General features: G+C 41.7%; 1 protein-coding gene across 1 annotated transcript; it reads left to right on the top strand.

The window, feature by feature from the left end:
- Positions 1-579: 579 nt before the first annotated feature.
- qpct (glutaminyl-peptide cyclotransferase) lies at positions 580-26,804 on the top strand. Its single transcript, XM_055639549.1, has 7 exons — positions 580-1,471; positions 8,790-8,936; positions 11,501-11,782; positions 15,145-15,318; positions 17,387-17,486; positions 19,842-19,958; positions 20,810-26,804. Exons 1-7 carry the CDS (start codon positions 1,331-1,333, stop codon positions 20,953-20,955), a joined length of 1,107 nt encoding a protein of 368 aa, XP_055495524.1. The 5' UTR covers positions 580-1,330; the 3' UTR covers positions 20,956-26,804.
- The last annotated feature ends 380 nt before the right edge of the window (positions 26,805-27,184 follow it).

The raw sequence follows: 27,184 nt of genomic DNA on the forward strand, positions 1-27,184 counted from the left end.
TAAAATCAGGAGGGGCATAGACAGGGCGAATGCACAGGATTGGGGAAATTAGGTACTCGAGGACATACGTTGACGGTGAGGGGAAAGAAATAGTAGAAACCCGAGGGGCTACTTTTTCCACACATATGGTGGTGGGTATATGGAATGAATGGTCAGAGGACATGGCTGAAACAGATACAATAACAATATTTAAAATATATTTGGACAAGTACATGTATAGGAAAGGTTTCAAAGGATATGGGTCAAACACGGAGAAATGGGACTAATGTGGGGGTGGAACGGTGGTACTGCAGTACAGTTGCTGCCTTCCAGCGCCAGAAACCCAGGTTCAATCCTGACTGTGGATGCTGTCTGTACGGAGTTTGTACGTTCTCCCTGTGACTGCGTGGGTTTTCTCCAGGCGCTCCGGTTTCCTCTCACATTCCAAAGACGTACCAATTTGGAAGTTAATTCTGTAAATTGTCATTGGTGTACAGGATGGTGTGCAGGATAGTGCTTTTATATGTTGAAGAGAAAACAGGGTGATCGTTGGTCGGAGCGGACACAGTGGGCCGAAGGGTTTGTTTCCACACTGTATCTCTAAAGTAAAGTTTAAAGCTGGACATCTTGGTCAGCATGGACTGGTTGAGCTGAAGGACTTGTTTCCATGCTGTATGACTATGACACTCGCCATACGGTTGTAAACAGCTCGATTAGGGGTTATAAAAAATATAAGAGGACAAGGGTATTCCTTAAAAAGGCACAAAGATCATGTATTACCCACAGTTAGCAATATATGTGATATATGTGTTGCTGTCTCATCTGCATCTGGACTAGCTGCTGTATGTTCTTACAACGGCCCTATTTGTTTTGGCTCTGAAACACCAGCAGCCCATTCATAAATTTTCAGTGATCTTCGAGATACCGAACCTGTAGTATTTATTATTGCCCATTATAAAACCTTCCTTTAATGCCATTTAAGTTCGGGGGAAAATATTGATTGCACGAGAATTAACAGAGGGGAGACTGAAGCAGTTTAAAAATGTCCAAGAGCTCTTATTTGCTTAGTTAGGATTGGATACATTTTTTAAAAAGCCTGCACGGAAGCTGAGCCAATGATCACAGCAGATCTTGGTAAAGATAGTCTCATTCCTTATTTGCCAATCAAACAGAGTCTGGAATGACGCAAGTGAAAAATCAAACCTTTTTAAGTGCCCTGAAGGTTCTCATTACTCAGAAGATTGCTCACTAATCTGTGAGGAAAGAGAGGAAGGGAGAGAGAGTGAGAGAGAGAGAGAGAGAGACAGAGACAGAGAGAGACAGAGAGAAAACAAGCAAGCAAAAGTCGTAAATGTGCTTGTTACAACAGCGAGACATGGCTAACCAAAAGAGCAAGATTTTTCTTCTATTTGCGGTTTTAGGTTTTTTGCCAGCAGTCATTTGCCAAACCCCTGAACAAGGAGAATACAGAGCACCGTGGACAGAAGAAAAGGTAGGTTTCTTACTGTCTGAAATTTCACTGTGTATTAAATGTGTGACAGGGCTTATGTTTTATGTTTTAAAATGGAGAAAAGCAGAGAGGTTTCCAGCTTCTCCTACCCTAGAGTGTTGTTATTAAAAGGTTACCAGATATAGTATCACTAAAACAAAATAACCCACTGTATTTTGGGAGGAGTGTTAAAAAGATTTAGAATACAGTCAGTCTGCAATCCATTGTTTTTCTGCCATATATCTATAATAAAATGCTGAAATAATAAAATGCTGAAACAAATACAGAACTATTTTAAGTTGGGATGTTCATGCCTAGGGTTGCTATGAAGGTCTGGACATTTTAACTCCTTGGTCTCATTGCCACACTTTAGAGAATGTGTGGAATCTGTGTCCACCTATCACTTGCCAGGCTTTGTCCCACCCCCCTTCCAGCTTTCTCCCATCTAAAACAATCAGCCTGAAGAAGGGTCACAACCCAAAACATCAGCTGTCCATGTTCTCCAGAGAGGCTGTCTGACCCACTGAGGTGGTCCAGCACTTTGTGTCCATTGTAAACCAGCATCTGCAGTTCCTTGTTTCTACCCTTCCAACATGGCAAGTGGTGAGAGACTATGTAGGAGAGATAGAGTCCTGGAACAAGCTTTCTTGGGTCACCTGGAGCTGCATTCCGATTAGAGTAATCGAGTCATTCAGCATGGAAACAGGCCCTTCTGCCCAACTCGTCCATGCTGACCAAGATGCCCCATTTAAGCAAGTTCCATTTGTCTATGCCTGGTACATATCCCTCTAAATCCTGCCATATTTATGTTAGTTCCATTTGCCAGTGTTTGACCCATATCCCCCCAAACCTTTCCTATCCATGTCGTTGCTCAAATGTCATTTGAATGTTGTTATTGTACCTGCCTTGACCTCTTCCTCTAGAACCTCGCTCCATATACTGCATGTACCATGCTCTGTGCGAAAAAGCTGCCCCTCAGTTTCCAATTAAATCTTTTCTGTTTCACCTTAAAACTATGCACCCTAGTCAATGCGATGGTGTAGTATTATGGATAGGAAAGGTTCAGAGAGATATGGGTAAAATGTGGACTAGTGTAGGTGGGGCATCTTGGTTGGCATGATGGGCTGAAGGGCCTGTTCTTTTGGTGTATGACTATGATTCTAGCTCTTGATTCCTCAAACCTGGGAAATAGACTGTGTGCATTCACCCTTTCTATGTTTCTGGTCTGCAAAGAAGTCCCAAATATTCTAACTTATCAAGTCAAGTCAAGTCAAGTTTATTTGTCACATACACATACGAGATGTGCAGTGAAATGAAAGTGGCAATGCTCGCGGATTTTTTGTGCAAAAGACAAACAACAAAACAACCAAACAAATTATAAACACAATCATAACACACATATTCTTTTACATAATAAATAATAGAAAGAAAAACGTTCTGTAGAGTTAGTCCCTGGTGAGATAGGCATTTACAGTCCGAATTGCCTCTGGGAAGAAACTCCTTCTCAACCTCTCCGTTCTCACCGCATGGCAACGGAGGCGTTTGCCTGACCGTAGCAGCTGGAACAGTCCGTTGCAGGGGTGGAAGGGGTCTCTCATGATTTTGTTTGCTCTGGAGTTGCACCTCCTGTTGTATAGTTCCTGCAGGGGGGTGAGTGAAGTTCCCATAGTGCGTTCGGCCGAACGCACTACTCTCAGCAGAGCCTTCTTGTCCTTGGCAGAGCAATTCCCAAACCAGATGGTAATGTTACCGGACAAGATGCTTTCCACCACCGCTGCGTAGAAGCACTGGAGGATCCTCGGAGACACTCTGAATTTCCTCAATTGCCTGAGGTGGTAAAGGCGCTGCCTTGCCTTCCTCACGAGTGCCGAGGCGTGTGATGCCCATGTCATATCCTCAGAGATGTGGACTCCCAGATATTTAAAACAGTTCACCCTATCCACAGGATCCCCATTTATACTCAATGGAGTGTACGTCCTCGGATGATGTGCCCTCCTAAAGTCCATGATCAGCTCCTTCGTTTTTTTGATGTTCAAGAGGAGGCTGTTATCCTGGCACCAGAGTGCTAGATCAGCCACCTCCTCCCGGTAGGCCTTCTCGTCGTTGTCTGAGATCAGGCCCACCACCACAGTGTCATCAGCAAACTTAATTATTGAATTTGAGCTGAACCTAGCCACACAGTCATGTGTGTACAGGGAGTACAATAGGGGGCTGAGGACGCAACCCTGGGGCGATCCTGTGCTCAGGGTGAGGAACTTCGATGTATTCCCTCCCATCTTGACTACCTGGGGCCTGGCGGTGAGAAAGTCCAGGACCCAGGCACACAGGGAGGTGTTGAGCCCCAATTTCATTAGCTTCCCAGCCAGTCTGGTGGGGACTATCGTGTTGAAGGCTGAACTGTAGTCTATGAACAGCATCCTCACGTAGCCCCCCTTCTGGCTGTCCAGATGGGAGAGAGCGGTGTGCAAGACCTGGGAGACCGCATCGTCCGTGGACCTGTTCCCAGCCTCTTCTGACCATGGTTACACAAGGTTTTATAAGCAGGCCCAGCTCCAAATCTGATTTACTGGTCCTAATCTGTTAAAATGGGGAGAACTAAATGACATATTTTTACTGTCAATCTGGAAATGGTGCAGAGAAGATGTTGCCAGGACTCAAGGGCCTGAGCTATAGGGAGCGGCTGAGAATGTGGGGTGATCTGAAAGAAGTGTACAAGATCGTGAGAGGAATAGATCAGGTAAACGCATAGTGTCTCTTGCCTAGAGTAGGGGAATCGAGAACCAGATGACATAGGTTTAAGGTGAGGGAGGAAAGATTTAATAGGAACCTGAGGGATAACTTTTTTACACTACGGGTGGTGGGTGTATGGAACGAGCTGCCAGAGGCAGGTGCTATGGCAACATTTATGAGACATTTAAACAGAAACATGGATAGGATAGGGTTAGAGGGATTATGGGCCAAACGCAGGCAACTGGGTCAAGTGTAGATGGGACATGATGGTCAGTGTGGGCAAGTTGATAAAGTTTTCAAAATTGTTCTCTAAATAGCTGTCAGAGCTCCTAGGATCCTGGTGGTTCAACTAATTAGGGATGTTTACAATCATTTGTTTATAATTACAAATCATGGCAAAGGAACAAACCAATCAATCCAAACTATCCAAGACTCTGTAGCCTGAAAATCGCAGTACAAAGTACACACTTTGTTTTCTTGACTTTGGGCTTTGTTTTGCTTTTGCACTATAGTTTTTTTTTTTTTATTTGTTGAACATCTTTTTTGTTTTTGTTTTATTCGATTATTTATTGAGTACTGTGTTTACAAACCCGTGGTGCTGCTGTTGCAAGTAAGAATTTAATTGTTGCCCAAGTTCATTCGTCCAAAATAGCCCACCATTGCATCTCTTCAACCTACTCTATTCCAGAGAAGCAGCAGTACTTTATCCAATGTTTCCAATGTTTTTGTGAAATTCACAACAAACAGAGGAAGTCAAGTAACAAAATCAGTGCTGCAATTATGTGACATCTTTCAAAGATAATTTTACCCTTGGGCATGAATCCGGGCTTCAGGATTTTTTAATAATTTCTTCATTGTAATCTCTCTTTAAAGCTACGGGGATAGCATTTAAAAAAAATCCAAACTTTACTATTAAATGATGGTGAGGCCACACATGGAGTATTGTGTAGGAAGGAACTGCATATGCTGGTTTATACTGAATATGGACCGAAAATGCTGGAGTAACTCAATGGGTCAGGCAGCATATTTGAACAACATGGATAGGTGACATTTCAGGTTGGTGACGAAAAACTCTGAAGAACATGGATAGGTGATGATCCGAAGCGTGACATGCATTTTCTCCAGAGATGCTGCCTGCCCCGCTAAGTTACTCCAGAACCTTGTGTTCATTTTTTGTAAAGCAACATCTGCAATTCACTTTTGCAACATTTAAAAGACATTAGGACAGGTACATGGATACCCAAGTTTAGAGAGATATAGGCCGAAAAATGGCTAATGGAACAAGCTTTGATGGGGCTGCTTATTCAGTCAGCAGGGACGTTGGGCCGAAGGGCCTGTTTTCATGCTGTATGACTATGATTCTATGAATGTATCTACTATATACTTAAATGAACATGGTTACTAAAGGTATACAGAGAGCTGAAAGCATTTCTGCATGTAACAGCCTCCATGCTTAGGATCACTTTGCAAACCTCCCCAACATGTTGGCCATTTGCTGCTGATTTCACACTGCACTGCCACAACCTGTGTCCGTATGGCAATAGCCAGGCAATTAATTACACTGGGAAATCTGCCAGACGAACCTTCACCTGGTTAGACCTTGTGCCGGAACAGTAGGTCCATTCATGTCAATGGAGCAGAAGGGCTACAGACCAGGAAGTCCAATGTCTGTGATAGGAAAGTTACCGGAGAGGATTCTGAGGGATACGATATTCTTGCATTTGGAAAGATAGGGATTAATTAGGGATAGTCAGTCAAGAGTGTTTCATTGTCAAACAGAACAATGGCATTCTTACTTGCAGTGCACAACAGGTTTGTAAACAAAAACAAATTGCAGATGCTGCTTAATACACAAAATGACACTCAGAGCTGGAGTAATTCGGAGGGTTAGGTAGCATCCCTGGAGAACATGGCATTTTGGGTTGGGTCTGAAGAAGGGTCTTGACCCGAAATATCACCTGCCCATTTTCTCCAGAGATGTTGCCTGACCCGCTGAGTTACTCTAGCTCTTTGTGTCTTTTTAGGTTTGTGAACACAGTACTCAATAGATAGCATAATAGACAAACAAACAAAAAATAAGTTACATACATTTAAAACGCCAATATAGTGCAAAACAAAATAAATCCCGAAATCTCCAGTGCTACCATGACAGTACTTAGTTCAAGGTTTTGTTGGAGTCTACAGTGTTCAATAGCCTGATGGTTGTTGGGAAGAAGCTGTTCCTGAACCTGGATGTCACAGCATTGTTTTGAGTGAGGGAGATCGCATGCCATGAATTTGATTCGATTTTATGAAGAAGTAACCAAGGAGGTTGATGAGGGCAGGGCCGTATATGAACTTCAGCACGGTCTTTGAGAAAGTTCTACATGGTTGGTTGCTCAAGGAAATGAGTATAGAAGTTGAAACATCGTGTTCATTTTGTACAAGATGTTAGTGAGATTTCATTTGGTGTATTGTGTCCAGTTTTGGTCACCCTGCTTCAGGTTACCTGTAATTAAACTGGAAAGAATGCAGAGAGGACTTATGGGGATATTGAAGGGATTCAAGGTTTTGAGGTCTAGGGAGTGGTTGGGCAGTTTAGAACTTTATTCCTTGGTGCTCAGGAGGCTGCAGGGGTGATGTTATGGAGGCGTATACAATCATTAAGGGAATAGACAAGGTGAATGCACAGAATATTTTTTTTCCCCAGAGTAGGGGAATCAATAAGTAGAGAGCAGAGATTTAAGGCAAGAATGAACTTTCAGGACAATTTTTTCACACAAAGGGAGTTGGTTATATGGAACGAGCTGCCAGAGGAAGTTGTTGAGGCAGGTGCAATAACACAATTTAAAAGAGACTTGGACAAGTACATGGACAGGAAAGGTTTAGAGAGATATGGGCCAAACCTGGGACTTGCTTAGATGGGGTGTCATGGTTAGCATGCATGAGTTGGGCCGAAAGGCCGGTTTCCATGCTGCATGACTCTATGACTCAAAGTCTTGCATTGGAATTGGACCAGATCAGTTCAGGCAGCAAGTTGTCAATGGATCTACAAAACTGGGGGTGCATGCTTAACATGTAGGTCAGAGGTGGATATGGGCAGCTCGCTGGAAGCGGCAAGTACTGCCTCACTGAGAAATAAAACAGCCTTCTTACATCCGCGGCAAGTGGCGAGCTGGTAGAGTTGCTGCCTCACAGCACTGGAGACCTGCATTCAATCCTGACCTCGGGTGCTGTCGGTGTGAAATTAGCACATTCTCCCATGACTGTGTGGGTTTCTTCTGAGTGCTCTGGTTTCCTCCAACGTCTCCCACATCTGGACGGCACACTGGCACAGTGATAGAGTTGCTGCATTGCAGTGCCAGAGACCTTGGTTCGATCCTGATGACGGGTGCTGTCCTTACGGAGTTTGTACATTCTCCCTGTGACCATGTGAGTGTTCTCTGGCTGCTCCAGTTTCCCCCACACTCCAATAATGTACAGGTTTATAGGTTAATTGTTCATTGAAAATTATAGATTGTCTCTAGTGTGTAGTATAGTGCTAGTGTATGGGGTGTTCGCTGGTCGGCACGGACTTGGTGGGCCAAAGGGTTTGCATCTTCGCTGTATTTCTATGTCTAAAGTCAATCTCAAAGATGGATTTGTAGGTTAATTGGCCTCTGTAAATTGCCCCTAGTGTGTAGTAAGCGGATGAGAAATTGGGATTACAGAGAACTAGTGTCATCGGCTGATTGATGGTCAGCGTGGACTCGGTGGGCTCAAGGAGCTGTTTCATTGCTGTATCTTAAACTAAAATTAAAATTCTAAATATCCAGTGTGAATCACAGTTTAAGTTATTTTGAATGTCAAATGTTGTTGGGAATACTGTGAAAACATTTTTGGCAGACGTACTGTAAGTCCTATTGTTTGAAGATAAGACACAAAATGCTGGAGTAACTCAGCGGGACAGGCATCATCTCTGGATAGAAGGAATGGGTGACATTTTGGGTCGAGACCGTTCTTCAGACAGAGTCAGGGAAGAGGGAAACGAGAGATATGGAAGGGTAAGATGGGAAAACGAGAGATCGCTCAGTCTGAAGAAGGGTTTCAACCTGAAACATCACCCACTCCTTCTATCCGTAGATGCTGACTGTCCCGCTGTGTTACTCCAGCATTTTGTGTCTATCTTCGGTGGAAAGCAGCATCTGCAGTTCCTTCCAACACAGTCATATTTGCAAAATGGGTACTTGATTTGATATCACAACATTAAACAGTTAGCCTATTCCAGATAGTGCAGTTTTAATGCTATATACAATTGTTCAGTTCCTCAGTTCAATTTAAAACCCATTGAAAAACAAATTATTTTGCCCACCTCATAACCACTGCAGTAATTACCAAGCACTAATTATGTAATATTCTGCTTTTCTATCCTATGGGTTACTAGGACTTGCTGTTTCGCAACGCGTAGAACTAATTTTAAAATCTGACTGAATGCAGTACGATTAGTAATTATTATTGTTTCAAAAATGTTAAAGCATATTAGATGTGGTTGTGCTGGCAAGTTTCTGTACAAATGCTCTAAACCCGTTTGATTTTAAGTTTTCTCAAATTGTCAATGGCTTTATATCTCCAGCTATTCCATAAACCCAAATACCTGACCGCCAATGACGTCCGTAATATGACAGCGCTGACCAACATTTCCCAGATGTGGTATAATTATCTGAGACCAATACTCCGTGAGAGGTATCCAGGATCTATTGGGAATGTTGCGGTACGCCAGGTGGGTAAAGAAACTCTATAAAACAATGGTCAATCAAGGTTCATGTACTTCAGAAGGTTAATGCGAGTAAAGCAGTGAATTATTTCTCTGAATGTTATTTGACAAATGAGAAAATATCTACATATCTGAAGGTTCCGACCTGAAACGTCGTGTGTCCATGTTCTCCAGAGATGCTGCCTGACCTGCTGAGTTACTCCAGCACTTTTTTGGTAAACCAGCATCTGCAGTTCCTTGTGTTTCTAGAGTCATAGAGTGATACAGTGTGGAAACAGGCCCTTCGGCCCAACTTGCCCACACCGGCCAAGAATGTCCCAGCTACACTAGTCCCTCTATGTTTCTATGTTTGCCTGCACTTGGTCCATATCCCTCTAACCCTGTCCTATCCATGTGCTTGTCTAACTGTTTCTTAAACAGTGGGATAGTCCCAACCTCAACTACCTCCTCTGGCAGCTTGTTCCATACACCCACCAACCCTTTGTGTGAAAAAGTTACCCCTCGGATTCCTTTAAATCTTTTCCCCCTCACCTCGGTCCTCTGTCACTATGTCCTCTGGTCCCCGAAAGTGCTGTTAAAATTTGTAACCAAAATAGTTGGGTAAAATTATGGTACTACTGCACAGATAATAATGATCCTTCCTGGTGACTTTTTGGGGTGGCATTTTGATTCCAGGAAAGACACAGGGTGCTGGAGTAACTCAAAGGATCAGGCAGCACCTCTGGAGAATATGGATAGTTGACGTTTTGGGTCTGGACCCTTCTTCACACTGCTTGTAGCAATTTCAGGACCATGAATAATCTACGGACATTACTTTTTGTCCAGTTTAACCCTGTTTTCTAGTCAACCTGCAGAACAACAACTGATGCAATGTTCCCAGTTTGCCAGCTGCGGCTTATTGTTTGAGATAAAATAGAGGCAACATATGCCCTCTCAAAAGTGAACATAGTCATTTCTGTGACTTAGCCTCTAGTTTATCATCACAAGGCAACACCTGAAACAGTGCACTCCATTGGTTATCAGCTCAGATATTTGTTCTCTTAGAATGTGTCTTGAATGAAAAAGACTCGTATCTGAAGTTTGAAATCAGCCTGCTGAAGTCCATTTCAATTTCACTTAATCGCATAATTTGCCCTGCACAATCATGACCGGAATTTTACTAGCTCTATTTAAGAAGTAAATAGAAATTCAAGAATAAAATACCTGTTAACGAACTGGTTAGGGCGGCATAGTGTCACAGCTGGTAAAGCTGCTGTCTCATAACGCCAGAGACTCAAGGTCAATGCTGACATTGGGTGCTGTCTGTGTAGAGTTTGCACGTTCTCCCTGTGACCGCGTGGGTTTCCTCCGGGTGCTCCGACTTGCTAAAGACGTGCAGGTTTGTAGGTTAATTGCCCTCTCTAAATTGCCTCTAGTGTGCAGGGAGTGGATGAGAAAGTGGGATAACATAGAACTAGTGTGAACGGGTGATGGTTCGTCAGTATGGACTCGGTGAAGCGAAGGGCCTGCTTCCATGCTGTATCTCTAAACTAAACTAATCAAAAGTAAACTAAATTGAATTTATAAATCTACAGTAATCCGTGCAATGGAATGAGCTCTGTCAAAAACAAACAAAACCAGCTGCAAAATATCCAAACTAAAGCTCATGACTTACAATATTTAATTGTCGTTGTCATTTTGTTGTGCTAAGATTTTATATGAGCAGCATTTAAAATGTAGATCTTTAGAATCAGACACTTTTTAGAGATTTTTATTTAGAGCTCATTCTCACAAGATTAAACAATATAAATCCTATAACTCAACCAAACAGTTTTTTTACCCTCTTTGATTGGAGAACATAGAACAGTACAGCACAGGAACGGGTCATTCGGCCCATAATGTTTGTGCCGAACATGATGCCAAGTTAAACTGATCTCATCTTTCTGTACATGATCCAAATCCCTCTATTCCTTGCACTTCCATGTGCCTATCAAAAAGCCTCTTAAACGCCACTATCATGCCTGCCTTCACCATCACCCCGGATATGCGTTCCAGGCCCCCACCACTCTGCATAATAAACTTGCCCCACACATCTCAATTAAACTTTCCCCCTCTCAACTTATAGCTATGCCCTCTAGTCTTGGACATTTCCACCCTGGAAAAAAGATTCTGACTGTCTACCTTATCTATGCCTCTCATAATTTTATATACTTCCATCAAGTCTTCTCTCAACCCCCGTCATTCCAGAGAAAACAATGCACATATATCCAACCTCTGCCAATAGCTGAAACCCTCTAATCCATGCAGCATTCTGGTAAACCTTCACTGCACCCTCTCCAAAGCTTCCACATCTTTCCTGTGATAGGGTGACCAGAACTGCACGTAAACTCCAAATGCAGCATAACCAAAATCTTACAGTGTTGCATTATTTGCATTGATAATCATCCAGTTAACATTACAAACAGAGACTTCAGTGAAGTTGCTGAAACCAGTTTCTCTCTCAACACCAGAACTGTCAATTGGAGACACAAGGAACTGCACATGCTGGTATCAGGTTAACTTTCTCAAATTGATTTTTTTTCTCTCGACAGCACATCATAAGTCAGTTAAGTGATCTGCAGGCCGGCTGGGTCATTGAAGAGGATACTTTCCAGGAGTCAATACCCTATGGAACCGTCACGTTTTCCAACATCATCGCGACACTGAATCCCTTAGCCAAACGGAGGCTAGTGCTGGCTTGCCATCACGATTCAAAATACTACAATGAATGGTGGTACAGCAGAGTCTACGTGGGTGCCACTGATTCCGCTGTGCCGTGCGCTATGATTTTGGAACTGGCTCGTGCTCTTGACTATCTGCTACTTCAGATGAAGGTACACCTTAGTACATCACAGACCACCGGTGTAAATAATTAACTTTGTACATTATAGCGCCCGTGGACAGGATTGAACCCGGGTCTCTGGTGCTGTGGGCATCGGGTCCACCAGCTGTGTCACTGTGCCACCCTAAGATGTTTTCAAATATGGTCTCTCTTGCTCTGGTGGCCTTTGGACATACCTACAGTAACTATTCTGTGTATTAATTCAACCTGTTAATGTTATGATCTCTCAAGAAACAAAAGGAGTACCTATATTCAACACAAATTTCTGATACTATATATTGTATTAGCTCACAGGTAGGCAACTTGGTCTGCACAGGCAAGTTGGGCCAAAGGGCCCGTTTCCATGCTGTACAATTAATGACAAAATAATTGGGTTCACGACACAACATACTCACTTGGTAACGATATTTGGACAAATTGAAGTATTAAGGACGTTGCAAAATCAGCCTAGTGATATGCTAACAAATTTGACTGACTCGAGTTCGACAGCTCCCCCATTCTTAGGCAAATAATGTACTCTGCCATTTTGGAGGTGCAATGGTAGGGGACGGTTCAGATGACAAACACTGGCTCTGACTGCCTGCTCAAGATTACCAGAAAGAATCTACAAGGTAGCATGAGGGAAAATTCTTGGGTTATCATAAACAACAACAATTCACCAACCGTCACCACTAATTGATTACTAATCCTGCTGAAATTCTGGGGCCTTGTGCAAGACAACATTTGCATTACAACATGCATGTAGCAATACCTGTATATCTCTAGGCTTTGGACGATATCCAGCACATGTCATTCCTGCCACGTTAGGCAATTAAAGTCTCCAACAGAGGAAGATCAACTTTCAATGGTTTTGCACGATCAACATCTTTGTTCAGAAACTCAATTGTAAAAGCTTCTAAAGTAATTGAGGGTAATAATTGGTAGATTAGAAGATAGGTAATCCACAGATATCTTACCTCCTGACTCAACGTTGTGTAATCATTACCTACAAGGTGCAAGTTAAGAGTAGAATGTATTACTGGCTTGATGATTCAGCCATAATATTAAAATGTCCAATTTTACTTAACTAACCAACAAACAACCCTTCTTTCCTCCCCCGCCCGCCTCCTTCCCTGTGGACTTGTTTATGTCCTAGGAACAGAATTAGGCCATTCAGCCCATCTACTCTGCCATTCAATCATGGCTGGTCTATTTTTCCCTCTCAACCCCATTCTCCTGCCTTCTCCCCTTAACCTTTGACACAATTACTAATCAAGCATTTGTTGATCTCTGTTTGCAAAATACCCAATGACTCATAACCATTTCTCTCCCTTCTCCCTCCCCTTCCACCTACATTCCTTCCTCTGGCTTCACAATTCGCAGCTCTTCTATCCTTATCTTACCTTATCCCAATCCTTATCTTACCTTATTCTGCCAATCAAAATTCCTCCCCCCCCCTCTCGCACCTATATCCATCTATCACTCGCCAGGCTTATCCAGCCACTCCTCTCTTCCAGCCACTCCTCTCCCCCCCACCACCCCTTCCCACAATTAGTCTGAACCTTTTGTTTTCTTTTACCTGTTCAAATGTTTTTTAAATGTTATTAAAGTACTTGCCTTAACTACCTCCTCTGGCAGCTCATACCATATACCCGCCACCCTCTGTGTGAAAAAGTTGCCCCTCAGGTTCCTATTAAATCTTCATCCCCTCACCTTAAACCTACGTCCTTCGGTGCTTGATTCCTCTACCCTGTGCATCTACCCTGCTGCCTGACCTGCTGTGTTACTCCAGCACTTTGTGTCTTTTTAGTTCCGCCATAACAATATTTGATGCCAAACGTCAGGCTGTTGGAAACTGTGGCTGCAATGTGTGCAAAAGATGCTCCACCACGTCACCAAGACTGCTTCTGGACCATATCTAAAACCTTTGGTATCTAGACAAACATGGGGAGTAATGTTGTAGCTAGCCAAACATGTCAGGACCATTATCTCCAAGGACATCTCCAAGTCAAGTATCAACCCGATTTGGGGCATATTGTCTTTTCATCCAATTGCTGTCTCTCAGGAACTATTCTCTGCTTCAACAATATGCAATTTCTGCTTCAACTATGATACTAGAAAACCTAGAATAAGGAAGACTTTTCAATTAAGTAAATAACTCACAAAGTCTCTTTGTTGTCAGTGGGTTATAATCAAGAACTCTGATTCCAACAGCAATTAATAAATGCCTCACTACTTGGAGTGCAGAGGTAGAGAAAAGTGGAAAAAAAAACTATCTGCTGAAGGAAGGAGAGAGAGTCAAGAGAGTCAATTTAATTGTCATTTGGACCCCTGGAGGTCCAAACGAAATGCCGTTTCTGCAGCCATACATTACACACAAATAGACCCCAGACACAACATAATTACATTTTACATAAACATCCATCACATAGCTGTGATGGAAGGCCAAAAAAACTTATCTCTCCACTGCACTCTCCCCCCCCCCCCCCCCCCCCCCCCCCCCCCCCCCCCCCCCCGATGTCAGAGTCAAAGTCAAAGCCCCCGGCTGGCGATGGCGATTGTCCCGCGGCCATTGAAGCCACGCCGGGTGGTGCGAGGTCGCACACCGGGTCTTGGTGTTGGAGCCCCCGGTGTGCGCTCGCAAAGTCCCGCGGCCATTCCAGCCGCGCGGGGCAGTGATGTAGGCCCCGCTCCAGGAGCTCTTCAACCCCGCAACACGGGCGGGAGAATTCGCCGTTGCAGGAGCCCCGAAAAGCGGTCTCCCTCCAGGGATCCGCGGGCTCCCGGTGCCACCGTCCGCAGACCCGCAGTAGCAGCCTCCGCATCAGCAGCAGCAGCGGCATCGGTGGCAGCAGCAGCAGCGGCAGCGGCAGCGCTCCTCCACCGCTCCACCCGCTCCGGTCTCGGCCAGCTCCGCGACGGCAACGGTGAGTCGGCACCAGAGTCCCCGGCTTCTTCCCGTTGGAGGCCGCTCCTCATTGCGGCCTCAACGACGACTGAGACCCGACAGAAAAGGTCGGGTCTCCAGTGCAGGGAGAGATTCAAAAGTTTCCCCCCCCCTCACACACACACCCCAACATAAAATAACAAAAACTACATAAAAACACAGACAAAAAATAATAAAACGCGGACAGGCTGCAGAGGCCGCAAAGGAACAACAGGCCAGGCAGCATCTGTGTAGAGGAATGGGCATTTGATGTTTCAGGTCAAAAAGACCGGATTGGTGTTAGTTTGTGGTTTTTGTGTTCCAAAATTTAATTGAGTTTTAATGCTTGAAAATGTCTCCACAGAAATATCATTCCATCCTGTCGTTTACTAGATGTTTCATTTTCAGTACAGATGCACTTACATTTAAATTATTTTTCTTCCATGTAGAGTATGGTCGACAGGCCAGATCTTACACTGCAACTGATTTTCTTTGATGGAGAAGAAGCATTCCAGTATTGGTCAGAGAATGATTCCCTGTACGGTTCTCGACATTTGGCACAGCAGATGGAGAGGATTGCCCATCCACCGGGCGCAACTGATACCAACCAGCTCCATGCAATTGTAGGTACCGCCTGAGCTGCAAGTAGTCATTGGGCCATAGTGGGACTAGCTTAGATGGGGTGGCGTGGGTGAGGTAGGCCAAAGGACCTGTTTCCGGGGGAAACGGAAACGGGTCCTTTGGCCTACCTCACCCACGCCACCCCATCTAAGCTAGTCCCACTAGCCCGCTTTGGGCCCATATCCCCCTAAAGCTTTTCTATCCATGTACTTGTCCAAGTGTATAAAATCATGAAGACAATTGATCAGGTAAATGCACACAGAGTCTTTTACCCAGGGTTGGGGAATCAAGAACAGAGGACATGGGTGAGAAGGGAAAGATAGGAAACTGAGAGACAACTTTTTCACTCAGAGGGTGGGGTGGAGGGTATATGGATGGAGCTGCCGGAGAAGGTAGTTGTGGCAGGTACTATATCAGCATTTAAAATTCACTTGGATAAGTACATGGTTAGGAAAGGTTTCGAGGGATATGGCCCAAACTTGGGCAGATGGGACTAGTGCAGATGAGCCACATTGGTTGGCATGGCAAGTTGGGCTGAAGGGCCTGCTTCCTTGCTGTATGACTCTATGACTATGATTCTTTGTAATTACACAAACTATAAAACTGCCAGATTGTTGTTAAAAACCAATTGCGTCATTGATGACCTACAGGGGATAATTTGCAATGTTTTCACTAAAGAGAGAGTTCCCAGTAAGATGATGTGGCAGAGTGGTGCAGCTGGTAGTGCTGCTGCTTCACAGCGAGCAGAGACCCATGTTCCATCCTGACCTCGGATACTGTGTGTTGAATTTGCATGTTCTCCCTGTGACCCGCACGGGTTTCCTCCGGGTACTCTGGTGCCTCCATATTCCAAAAATGTGCAGGTTTGTAGGATAATTGGCCTCTGTAAATTGCCCCTGATGTGTAAGGAGTTGATGAGAAAGAGGGATAACATAGAACTAGTGTGGACGGGTGATCAATGATCGGCGTGGAATCGGTGGGCTAAAGAGCCTCTATCTATACCATATCTTGCATTCAATGATGGGCTAGTCGTTTAATATTGAGGTAGGTAGTAATTTTCCCTTGCAGAAGGGAATTAATTCTCTGTCTCGGCAAGCGATGTATGCTGAATCAGTAGAAGTGTTTGAAAAAGAGGTGGAGAAATATTTAGTAGAACGGAAAGAGAGATCTGGAGAAATGGCACAGATTAGGGGTTGAGCCCAGCATAGATCAATCAAGTTCATATTGAATGACGGGGCAGGCTCAAACACCCTGATCTTCCCTACTCTTGCTCCTATTTTCTTGTGTTGTGCTATTTGGGGATGAAAATCAATCAAACTTAGCTGGTCAAGCCTCTATTTGACCCAGACACTTAGTTCAGGGACAAATAGAGCAAAAAATGTTGACATTGCTAGTGGCATCCACATCCTATGAGGAAGTAAGTAGAAATGAGAAGCTGGATTGTATTTACTAATGATATTGTGGAGTACCTGGTTAACAGTGTTATGTTCATGCAAAATTGAGATCTATATTCCTGGCCAATTGCATTGTGAGATATAGCTTAGCAAGGCGAGATTTTCCCAAGTCTCCAGTTAATGCCAGGTAATATTAGATTTTGTTTTGTGGCGTTTAAGAGGCTTTTAGATAGGCATATGGAAGTGCAGGAATTAAAGGGAAATGTAATATGTAACGGCAGATGAGATCAGTTTAACTTGGTATCTTGTGCGGCACAAACATTGTGGGACGAAAGGCTGTGCTGTACGGTTCCATGTTCTATGACTACTTCCTTGGTTTTCTACAAATTACCTCTACCTGAGAGAGCAGGTAGCACCCCACTTGAATATCTCTTCTTAAAGACAGCATACCCCAACTTGTTCCACTGGAATTCCAGCCCAAACATTTGTGCAGGAATCCATGAAATGGGACTTCGTACGCTTCAGGTGTAACTGACACTAAGCAATGAACATTTCAGTCATGAAAATTATACCCAGGTAGGACTTCATTATTGATTTTACAAGGTCCATCGGGTAGTCACTGGGAATTGAGATGAACTAATTTTCTCATTTGACAAATTGCTTACATTCCTTTTAGGATTTATTCGTGTTATTGGATCTCCTTGGTGCACCAAATCCGAGATTTCCAAGTTATTTTCCAAATACAGCTCGCTGGCATAAAAGACTACAGCTAATAGGTAACTCGAACTACCAAGTATTGATCCTGTAGATAATGATGTCGTTGGTGCCAGAACAATTTTAGATGTTTCGTTGTAATTGTCCCATCTCTGCTTTTCTGAATTGTATTTACCCTCTATTTGCTGATGCCCAGGAGCTATTGTCTTGTATTTTCTCCTTCAACCGTGAAACTGGAAAACTCAGAATTAAGGAAGAATTTTTAATGGCCATAATAAATGTCAGCTTTTAAAGAGTTAAAAAAACAAACTAGACTATCAGTAAGAAGGAGAAACAAGGAACTGCAGATCCTGGTTTTAAAAAAAGACACAAAGTACTGGAGTAATTTAGCAGGTCAGGAATCATCTCTGGAAAACATGGGTAGGTGACATTTTGGGTTATGACACCTCTTTAAACTCTGAAGTTTGTATGGTATTCCTGTGACCACGTGGGTTTCCTCCAGGTGCTCTGATGTCCTCCCACATCCCAAAGACGTGTGGGTTTGGAGGTTAATTAGCCGCTGTAAATTGCCCCGAGTGTGTAGCATGTGGATGAGAAAGTGGGATAACATAGAACTACTGTGAACAGGAGATCGATAGTCAGTGTGGACTTGGTGGGTCAAAGTGCCTGTTTCCATGCTGTATCTCTAAACTAAACAAGACTATATTGAATTTATAAATCTACCGCAGTCCATGCTATGCAATGAGCTCTGTCAGAAACAAACAACATCAGCACAAAATATTGAAACTAGGTAGATGGCTAAAGGTCATGACTTACAATATTTAACAGTTGCTGTCATCTTGCTGTGCTAAGTTTACATATAGAACCTTTTAAAATGTAGATCTTCAGAATCTTACACTTTTAGGAATTATTATTCAGACCTCTTTCTCACAAGATTAAATGGTATAAACCCCATACAAACTATAGAAAGATTAGAGGATAAGATGTAAGGGTTTTTTATTCTGCATGTGAGAAATAACTACAGGAATCTCCTGTATCTACAGTCAGGTTAGTTTCAGTTTCTGTATCTGTTGAAGACTTATGGTGGAAAACTTTGCAAACTGCATAGTTTTATTTTGAGTGAAATTTCCTACCCTTAGTTAAGTGTTGGTATATGATTCTACTTTCTGGTGCCTTACTAAATGTCCTAAAGCAATTTAAGGCCAATGGGGATTTCCACATTTAGAAAGATAAAGTTCAATACTTGTAATAAGTCAATAAACTTGGCAGTAATGCCACAAGGGACACTTTCTTCATAATTTAGAACATAGAAAAGTACACCTTAGGAACAGGCCCTTCAGCCCACAATGCATATTCTATACATGATGCCCAGATAAACAAATCTCCTTTCCTGCACGTGATCTACATCTCTCCATTCCATGCATATCCATGTGCCTATCAAAAAGCCTCTTAAATATCACTATCGTATCTGCCTCCACCACCATCCCTGGCAGCGCGTTCCAGACACCCACCACTCTCAGTATAACAAAAACCTGCCCTGCACATCTCCTTAAAACTTTGCCCTTTCGCTTTAAAGCTATGCCCTTTTGGCTTTGAAGATAAATCAGGGAGGGAGATTTCCTATGATGCTTGTAGAAAGAAGGTAAATAAATAGGCAACACTGAATAAATTGAAAACTTAATTTATGCAACAATACAGACATCAAGGCATAGTTTAAAATAATATTTCCTTATTCAGGATTTTCTGGCTCTCTAAAAATAACGAACCAAACATCAAGCAGATCTAAATTTGTCCATAAATGTGATTATGGAGATTATTCCTGCCTCTAGAAAACCATAATAGTGTAAATATTTCAACGTTATAAGACATGGGAGCAGAATTAGGCCATTTGGCCCATGAAGGCTGCTCCACCATTCGATCATGGGTGATCTATTTTTCCCTTTCAACGCAATTTTCCTGCCTTCCTGTGTTTTGTGCTTTTTTAATTTTCGTATGACTGTAAGGAGAATTGAATTTTGTTGTCTCTTATGAGATAATGACAATAAATTGAATCCAATCCAATCCAAATCCACGTAACCTTTGACGCCCTTATTAATTAAGACCCATCAATCTCAGCTTTAAAAATACCAAATGACCGAACCTCCACAGCCGTCTGTGGCAAGGAATTCCTCAGATTCACCGTCCCCTGGCCAAAGAAATTTAAAATGTCTCCTTTTTAAAGATATGTCTTTTTTGTTCTGTGGCTGCGCCCCCTGGTCCTAGACTCTCCCACTAGTGGAAACAACCGCTCCACATCCACACTATCTAGGTTATGATAGGCCAATATGGTAATACATTAATGTTTGATGAAGCATACCGAGCTACTGAATTATCTATAAAAATTAAAAACAACGAACATGTTTGATGTTGTCTGATAGAACGGCGCCTGCATCGTCTGGGTGTACTGAGCGACCATCCGACTGAAGTGAAATATTTCTGGACCAAAATGCGTGCTGGGCACATCGACGACGATCATATACCATTTCTGCAAAGAGGTATGTTGGAGCAAACAACCATGAATGCAACAACACAATTAACGTGTTTATATTTTGTGTGATTTACCTGCTTATGTTCATCACACAAAGTAACCTCCCTTCCATTGACTCCATCTACACTGCCTCCATGAGGCTACTAGCATAATCAAGGACTTGACTCACCCCGGTCACTCCCTCTTCTCTCCTCTCGGGCAACCAAACTGATGCCTGGATTAAGGAGGTTTAAACTATGGAGAGAGGTTGGACGGATTGATTGTTTTCTCTTGATCGGCAGACGTTGAGGGGAGACCTGGCAGAAATATATAAGATTATTCAAGGCCTGGATAGGACATTCAGAACCTCTTTCCCAGGATGGAAATATTAAATATGAGAGGGTATAATTTAAGGTGAGAGGGGCTACGTTTTGAGATGTCAGAGGCAAGTTTTTTACACAGGGAGGTGAGTGACTGGAATGTGTTTGGCACAGACATTATGGCTTAAGAACCTGTTCCTGTGTTGCACATCATTACCAGGAACCTGAGGGGCATTTTTTTCACACAGTGGGTGATGGGTATATGGAACGAACTGCCAGAGAAGGTAGTTGAGACAGGTACTAAAACATTTAAAAAACATTTGGACAGATTCATGGACAGGGAAGGTTTAGCGGGATATGGGCCAAACGCAGACAGGTAGGACTAGTGTAGTGGCATCTTGGTTGTCATGGGCAAGTTGGGCTGAAGGGTCTGTTTCCATGCTGTATGACACTTTGATTCCATCATTACATTGTTACCAAATTCCAGCCAACTCTAGAATGTGATATTGATAGGAATTAAACATTAAAAAAATAATGCTGTTTTTTTTGTTTTTTACAGGAGTTCCTATTCTGCATGTCATACCGACACCTTTTCCTCAAGTTTGGCACAGCATGGAGGATAATGAGATTAACCTCGACCCAACAACAATTGAAAACCTCAATAAAATACTGCAACTGTTTGTTTTGGAGTATCTGAGATTGTAAGTTAGTTCTCGGGTTCACATAGAGTAATAATGGTCATGACAGAGTTAAGTACTTCAAATGAAACGGATTTCAACCAATTCAAACAGTAGCCATTCCCTGTTGCCTTAAAGTAATTCGGAAGACGTTATAATGATAATGCAACATTACTCATCAAATTAATATGTGTTTGTACTTGATATGTCAATGAATTCATATTAATTGTTACTAACCAATTAATATTTTATGCTGTGCATTTTTGGTAGACAATGCATATTGTATTAGTTTTTTAAGTATCTTTGTTTCAGTAAACATTTGAAACCTTTTTTGGTGAATTTTGGCCGTAGACTTGTTAGACACATTTTATGTGGGTAAAAGGTGTCTCTCAATATAAGAGAATCATCTATTTTGTGTTTTGTGTTATGTATCTGGAACAAGGACTGGTATTGAAGTGTTATAGTATGTGGTGTGAAATCAATTTAACAATACTTTGTGGGGGATAATTTTCCTTTGGTTTCTGTTTCAAAACATTTGGTTATATTCAACAGAACCAAATGTGCAGAGTTGAGTATCACCACTAGTTAACACTTTGGCATCCATTTAGTCCGTAATAAAAGATGACCATTCTACCCAAAACTATGGAAGGATTCTACCTTTGCAAGCTGAAGATAAATAATTAAAATACGTACTGAGTTTCTAACGATAGAGTAGCATAGTCAGCACTTTTCTAATAATATCAATTTAAGTGGAGAGCTCCCCTTCCTTGACAGGTCACCCACCTACAGGGGTAAAACTATTTACTGCTGCTCATACTCTTCTTTAACAATCTAATCACATCAAAAAGGATGTAGCGTTACTTTACACTGTACGTGGTATAGAATTTAATGCTTGGTTACATGCCAAACGTTAATATAGTACCAGATTCTGAACTGAATTTAAGAAGAGGGATATAATGCACAGTTAGCAGTAGATACACACATTGGATCTTGTGTGAGGTTTTTTTTAATCAAGGAAGGGGTTTGTTTTAATGTATCTATATTTATGGTTCCATGGTGGAAACACATTTTGTTTCAATTTTTTTGCATTAAATAAATTAGGCTGTGAGCCAAACATCCTTATTGGTAAATTGTTCAAGTTGTTAAATTCATTGATGTTAAGTTAAAGCCATGGATAAAGCCAACATTTATTACCCATCAGTATATGCCCTTGAGGAGTGGATGAGAGCCATCAGCTGGAACTGCTGGAGTTTGTGTGGTGAGAGCACTCCCGCAGTGTCTTTGAGAATCGAAATGCAGTATCTAAACACAAGGATAAGAAAGCAATATGTTTACAAGTGGGGAAATGGGAAGGTGATGGTATTCCTAAATGCTTGCTGCTCTGGTCCTTTGAGGTAGTACGGTTTATAGGTCCGTAAAGTGCTGGTAAAGAGATCGTGATGATTTACTGCGTTGTATTTTGTAGGTGGATATTGCTCATGGCTAAAATCAGTGCTTTTTTAGTGATGGTGCCTCTAAAACATTTAAAAGCTAGATTTCAGATTTTTTTTAATGTTACTATTACAAAAAGATTACAAAAGTTTTAAAAATAAAATGTGTTAATTAAATGAAGCTATCAGGCCATTACACAGCTTAAGCAGTTGATATAATTATGATTTGCCATAATCACCAACAGCAAGGAACACTATGGGTACCGGTACCTATTGTCTATGAAGAATGTATTGGCTAAAATAATGTTTTGCCCAATGTTTAACCTGCATAAACTTGTATATTTCAATGGATAAATTAATTATTATTAATTAATTTTATTTTTTGATTGTTTGTAATCTTTATCTAATATTCAATATTGAAACAATTGAAATTCGTACATGCTGCTTGCAAGTTCCGATACAAATCTCAATTAAACGCTCTTGACTCAAATAAAAATGTGCTTCTTACTGATGAGTTATTCGCAACTTATAGGTTGCTTTGTAATGTACGATTTCAACTCTGAACTAGAGTAGAAGGATATCACTTGTCATTGTTAACCTACTTTAAATGTGATAGTTGATGAAACAAGTTTCTTGCATACAACTTTATCTACGTTTAAACTTTTGTAATGAAGATACTTAATAAATGCACTACTGCAGAAGACATGAGGTAGCAGGAAAGTATGCTTGGAGAGCTGGGCTCCACAAGATTTTTAGTGGAATGTAGTAGTAAAGAAGAATACTGGAAAATAATCAGTGCCATCTACTTTATTGTTTCAAAATGCTAATATCTTCAAATGTATCATTCCCACGACTTCTCATTCACCTAATCGATTTTCCTTTCCTTTTCCCTCCTGACTACACATTCTTCTTTTGTGAAAAAACTAGTCTCTCTCTGAGATTCTTCCTTTCCTAATAACATAATTAGGAATAGCCTGCACCATATATGAAGAGAATGGCTGATTTTCAACCTTAAAGCCATTTGCCCGCATTATCCCTTTAATGTCCTGAATTCTACTCATTTCTGCCTTAAATGAGCTTGGTGACTGAATCTCCAATGTCATTTGGATGGAAAGTTCACCATTTCTTGCATTACAAAAAGTCTCATTCTCTCAGCCTTGAATGGCTGTGGTCAGATTAAACATCATCCCACATCTAGCCAGCTGACCCATTAAAAAAAAAGATGTTGGTTTTAAAAAGATCTCACATTATTTTATACTCTACAGATTACAGGCCAAGTCGACTCATTCTCTCCTCATATACAGATCCATCATCCCTGGGATCTTTGCTGTATGACACTATGGGAAGTATATCCCATGTTAAGTACAGAGACAAAAACAACACATTGCACACTAGGTGTGGCCTCACCAATTCCCTATATATTTGCGGTAAGACATTGTTACGCCTATACTCAGATCCTCTGGTAATGAAAGGAAAACATACCATCAACCTTGCTAATCACATAGAGTGAGTGTTGAAAGCATTGACAGGCTCAAATAGCACATTCACTGCTCCGTTCAAGGGATAACATCTTAAGTAATTGAATTAAGTAACTGCCCCAGTTGCTATGTTAGAAATTGAACTTGCAAAACCAAATAATCGTTGCAGTAATTTAACCATAACATTACCACAGTCAGAATGGATAAATGCAAGCTTTTTAATCTTTCACCGGAAATTGCATATTTTAAACTAAGGAGATCATCTGAGGTAGGACATCGCAGGGAGATAGAAAATAAGGCTTTTGGTACATTGGCCTTCATCGGTCAGGGTATTGTGTACAGCGGTTGGGGCGTTATGTTATTGTAGTACAAGACTCGGTGAGGCTGCATTTGGATAATCAGTTTTGGTTACCCTGCTATAGGAACAATGTCATCATGCTGGAAAGAATGCAGAGAAGCTCTATGAGGATGTTGCTAGGACTTGAGGGCTTGAGATAGAGAGAGGGGGCCTGAGGTATAGAGAGAGGTTAGGCAAGCTAGAACTTAATTCCTTAGCGTGCAGGAGGCTGAGGAGTGAGGTTATAGAGGTATACAAATTCATGAGGATAATTGATTGGGTGAATGCACAGTGTTTTACCCAGGAATGGGAATCAAGAACCAGAGGACATATGTTTAAGATGAGAGGAGAAAGATTTAATAAGAACCTGAGGGGAAACCTTTTCAGAGGAGGTAGTTGCGCCAGGTGCTATAATAACATTTAAAAAACACTTGGGCAGGTACATGGATAGAAATAGTTCAGAGGAATATCGGCCAAATGCAGGTAAATGGGTCTAGCTTACCTTGGTCGGCATGGGCCGAAGGACCTGTTTCCATGTTCTATGACTCCGTGACTATGACCCAATCTGGTGGAAAATGTAGAAAATAATGCCTGAATGTTGACACAAAGTCAGACTTGATAAAATGGGACGAGCAAAGAGGGGGCTTGGTTGGCATGGGCGAGTTCGGCAGAGAGGACTGTTTCTGTGCTGTAACGCTCTTTGACACTAATTATTTACAATGACTGTTTTTTACATTTCTCAAAAGTTTAGATATCCTTTCTATTATACAGTAACCAGAATTGAACACCATGTTCCCGGCGTGACTGGGGTCACCTCCAGAGCTTGCCTTAATTTCATCTCTAAACATTTCACACAGTATATACAATGTTCCAGGGTCAATGTGGCTAGATTTTATCACTTTAAGAACATAGTCAAGATCTAACTGATCATTGTTTTGCTGTTCACTTCTTTTGAGAGTATCCAGCTCTGCATCATGCTTTATCAATTATTTGCGCTTTCCCTCTTACCTTTGACAACAACATTTACAACAGAAAGACCACTCCTTCAGCCCACCTGTCCCTGAATGTATTATACGTATCATTGTAAGGATGTATATAGGATCTAACTGTTCCTTATATTTTCCGTTCACAAAGATGTATCAAGTTAAACAAATCTCCTCAAATAAACAGACATTTGGAATTATTTTCTTTACTGATCCATATAATGTGACAGTAAAGAAAATAATTCCAACTGTCTGTTTATTGAATAATTACTTATACTTAAGGGAACTGATAGTGAAACAATTAACCTTTATTTTATATTAGAGTAACTTAGCAGGTTAGGCAACGATTTGGATTGGGACCCTTCCTCAGTCTGAAGAAAGGTCTGAACCGAAATGTCACCTCACGCTGTCCTCCAGAGATGCTGCCTGACCCATTGAGTTACTCCAGAACTTTATGTTTTGTCTTTGTAAAGCAGTTCCTTGTTTCTCAACCTTTGTTTTAACTTTTTATTTTATTTTAGCATTTCATATTTCCATTTTCTTGCTCCGTAACTACACAAAAAGGGCTTTTAGGAAGGAAAATTGAGAAATCTAAATTTGAGGAAGTAATGAGGGGAGGTAATAAATACATGGTTATCAAGATAAGAGAAGAATTAGAAATGAACGTAAAGGAAACAGACTATTTCTGCATTTGTCACCAATATTGGCACAAATTAGTCAATAGCAGAGAGGTTTTGGCTTGGAATTGTGCTCTGTGGTATCAATAGTGCAAGATCACTTTCTTTAATATTTCTTTATTCCCTTCATCAAAGGAATTGCAAGAATCAAGGTCAGGCCTTCATTAAAATGTATTAGGAAAAAACATGAGGCAAGAATGTTTAATTGTCATATGTACTAACTACGGAACGATTAGATTCTTACGCAGCAATATCACAGCAAATATTGTTTTTTTTCTTTCCATGCAATAGAATGTACCTTGTATGTTATCTGCCAAATTAGTTCATGTACATTATCATACTTCAGTAAGTTTACAAAAGCACTCTGTATTTTTATCTATTTGTGATATGCTTGCTTTCCAAATAAAGGCTTGATTGTTGCAAAAAATCACATTTCATATTGGTCATTTTCTTCTGCTTGATTTTTGTCACCTGTCTATCTAGAATTGAAAGTGGCATCACAGTGGTCAAAAAGGCTTTGGGCACATTGGCCTTCCTCAGCCAGAATATTGAGTGTAGGTCTCTCCGCAACCTCATGTGTTCCAGAGAAAACAATCTAAGTCTGTCCAACTGCTCCCTGTAGCTATTATCCTCCACTATAGGTATCAGCACTTCTCAGGTGCTGCCAGTATTAATATCTTAGATGTGTTAGGAAGGAACTGCAGATGCTGGTTGAAATCGAAGTTAGAATCAAAATGCAGGAGTAAATCAGCAGGACAGGCTGCATACTTGGATAGAAGGAATGAGTGACGTTTCGGGTCGAGACCCTTCTTCAGACTGAGAGTCAGGGGAAAGGGAGACAGATATGGAAGAGTAAGGTGTGAAAACGAGACATCAAAAGGATGAAGGTCAAGGAAAATGTAGAATAGATCATTGTGAGCTGGGGAAAAGTGATAATGATTCATACAAAGGTAAAATTTAATCAGGAAGACACTCAGACTAGTCGGAGAACTAGGATGGGGGGGGGGGGGGGGTGGATAGAGAGGGAAAGCAATGGTTACTTGAAGTTAGAGAAGTCAATATTCACACTGCTGGGTTGCAAGCTGCCCAAGCAAAATATGAGGTGCTATTCCTCCAATTTGCATTGTGCCTCACTCTGACAGTGGAGGAGGCCAGGACAGAAAGGTCAGTATGGAAATGGGAGGGGGATTTAAAGTGTTTAATAACCGGGAGATGATGTAAGTTAAGGTGGACTGAGCGGAGGTTCAGCGAAATGATCGCCAAGCCTGCATTTGGTCTCGCTGACATAAAGGAGTCCACACTTGGAACAGCGGAAAGAGTAGATTATGTTGGAAGAGGTGCAAGTGAACCTC

Source organism: Leucoraja erinacea, chromosome 8 (genome assembly GCF_028641065.1).
Source record: "Leucoraja erinacea ecotype New England chromosome 8, Leri_hhj_1, whole genome shotgun sequence".
NCBI lineage: Eukaryota > Metazoa > Chordata > Chondrichthyes > Rajiformes > Rajidae > Leucoraja > Leucoraja erinaceus.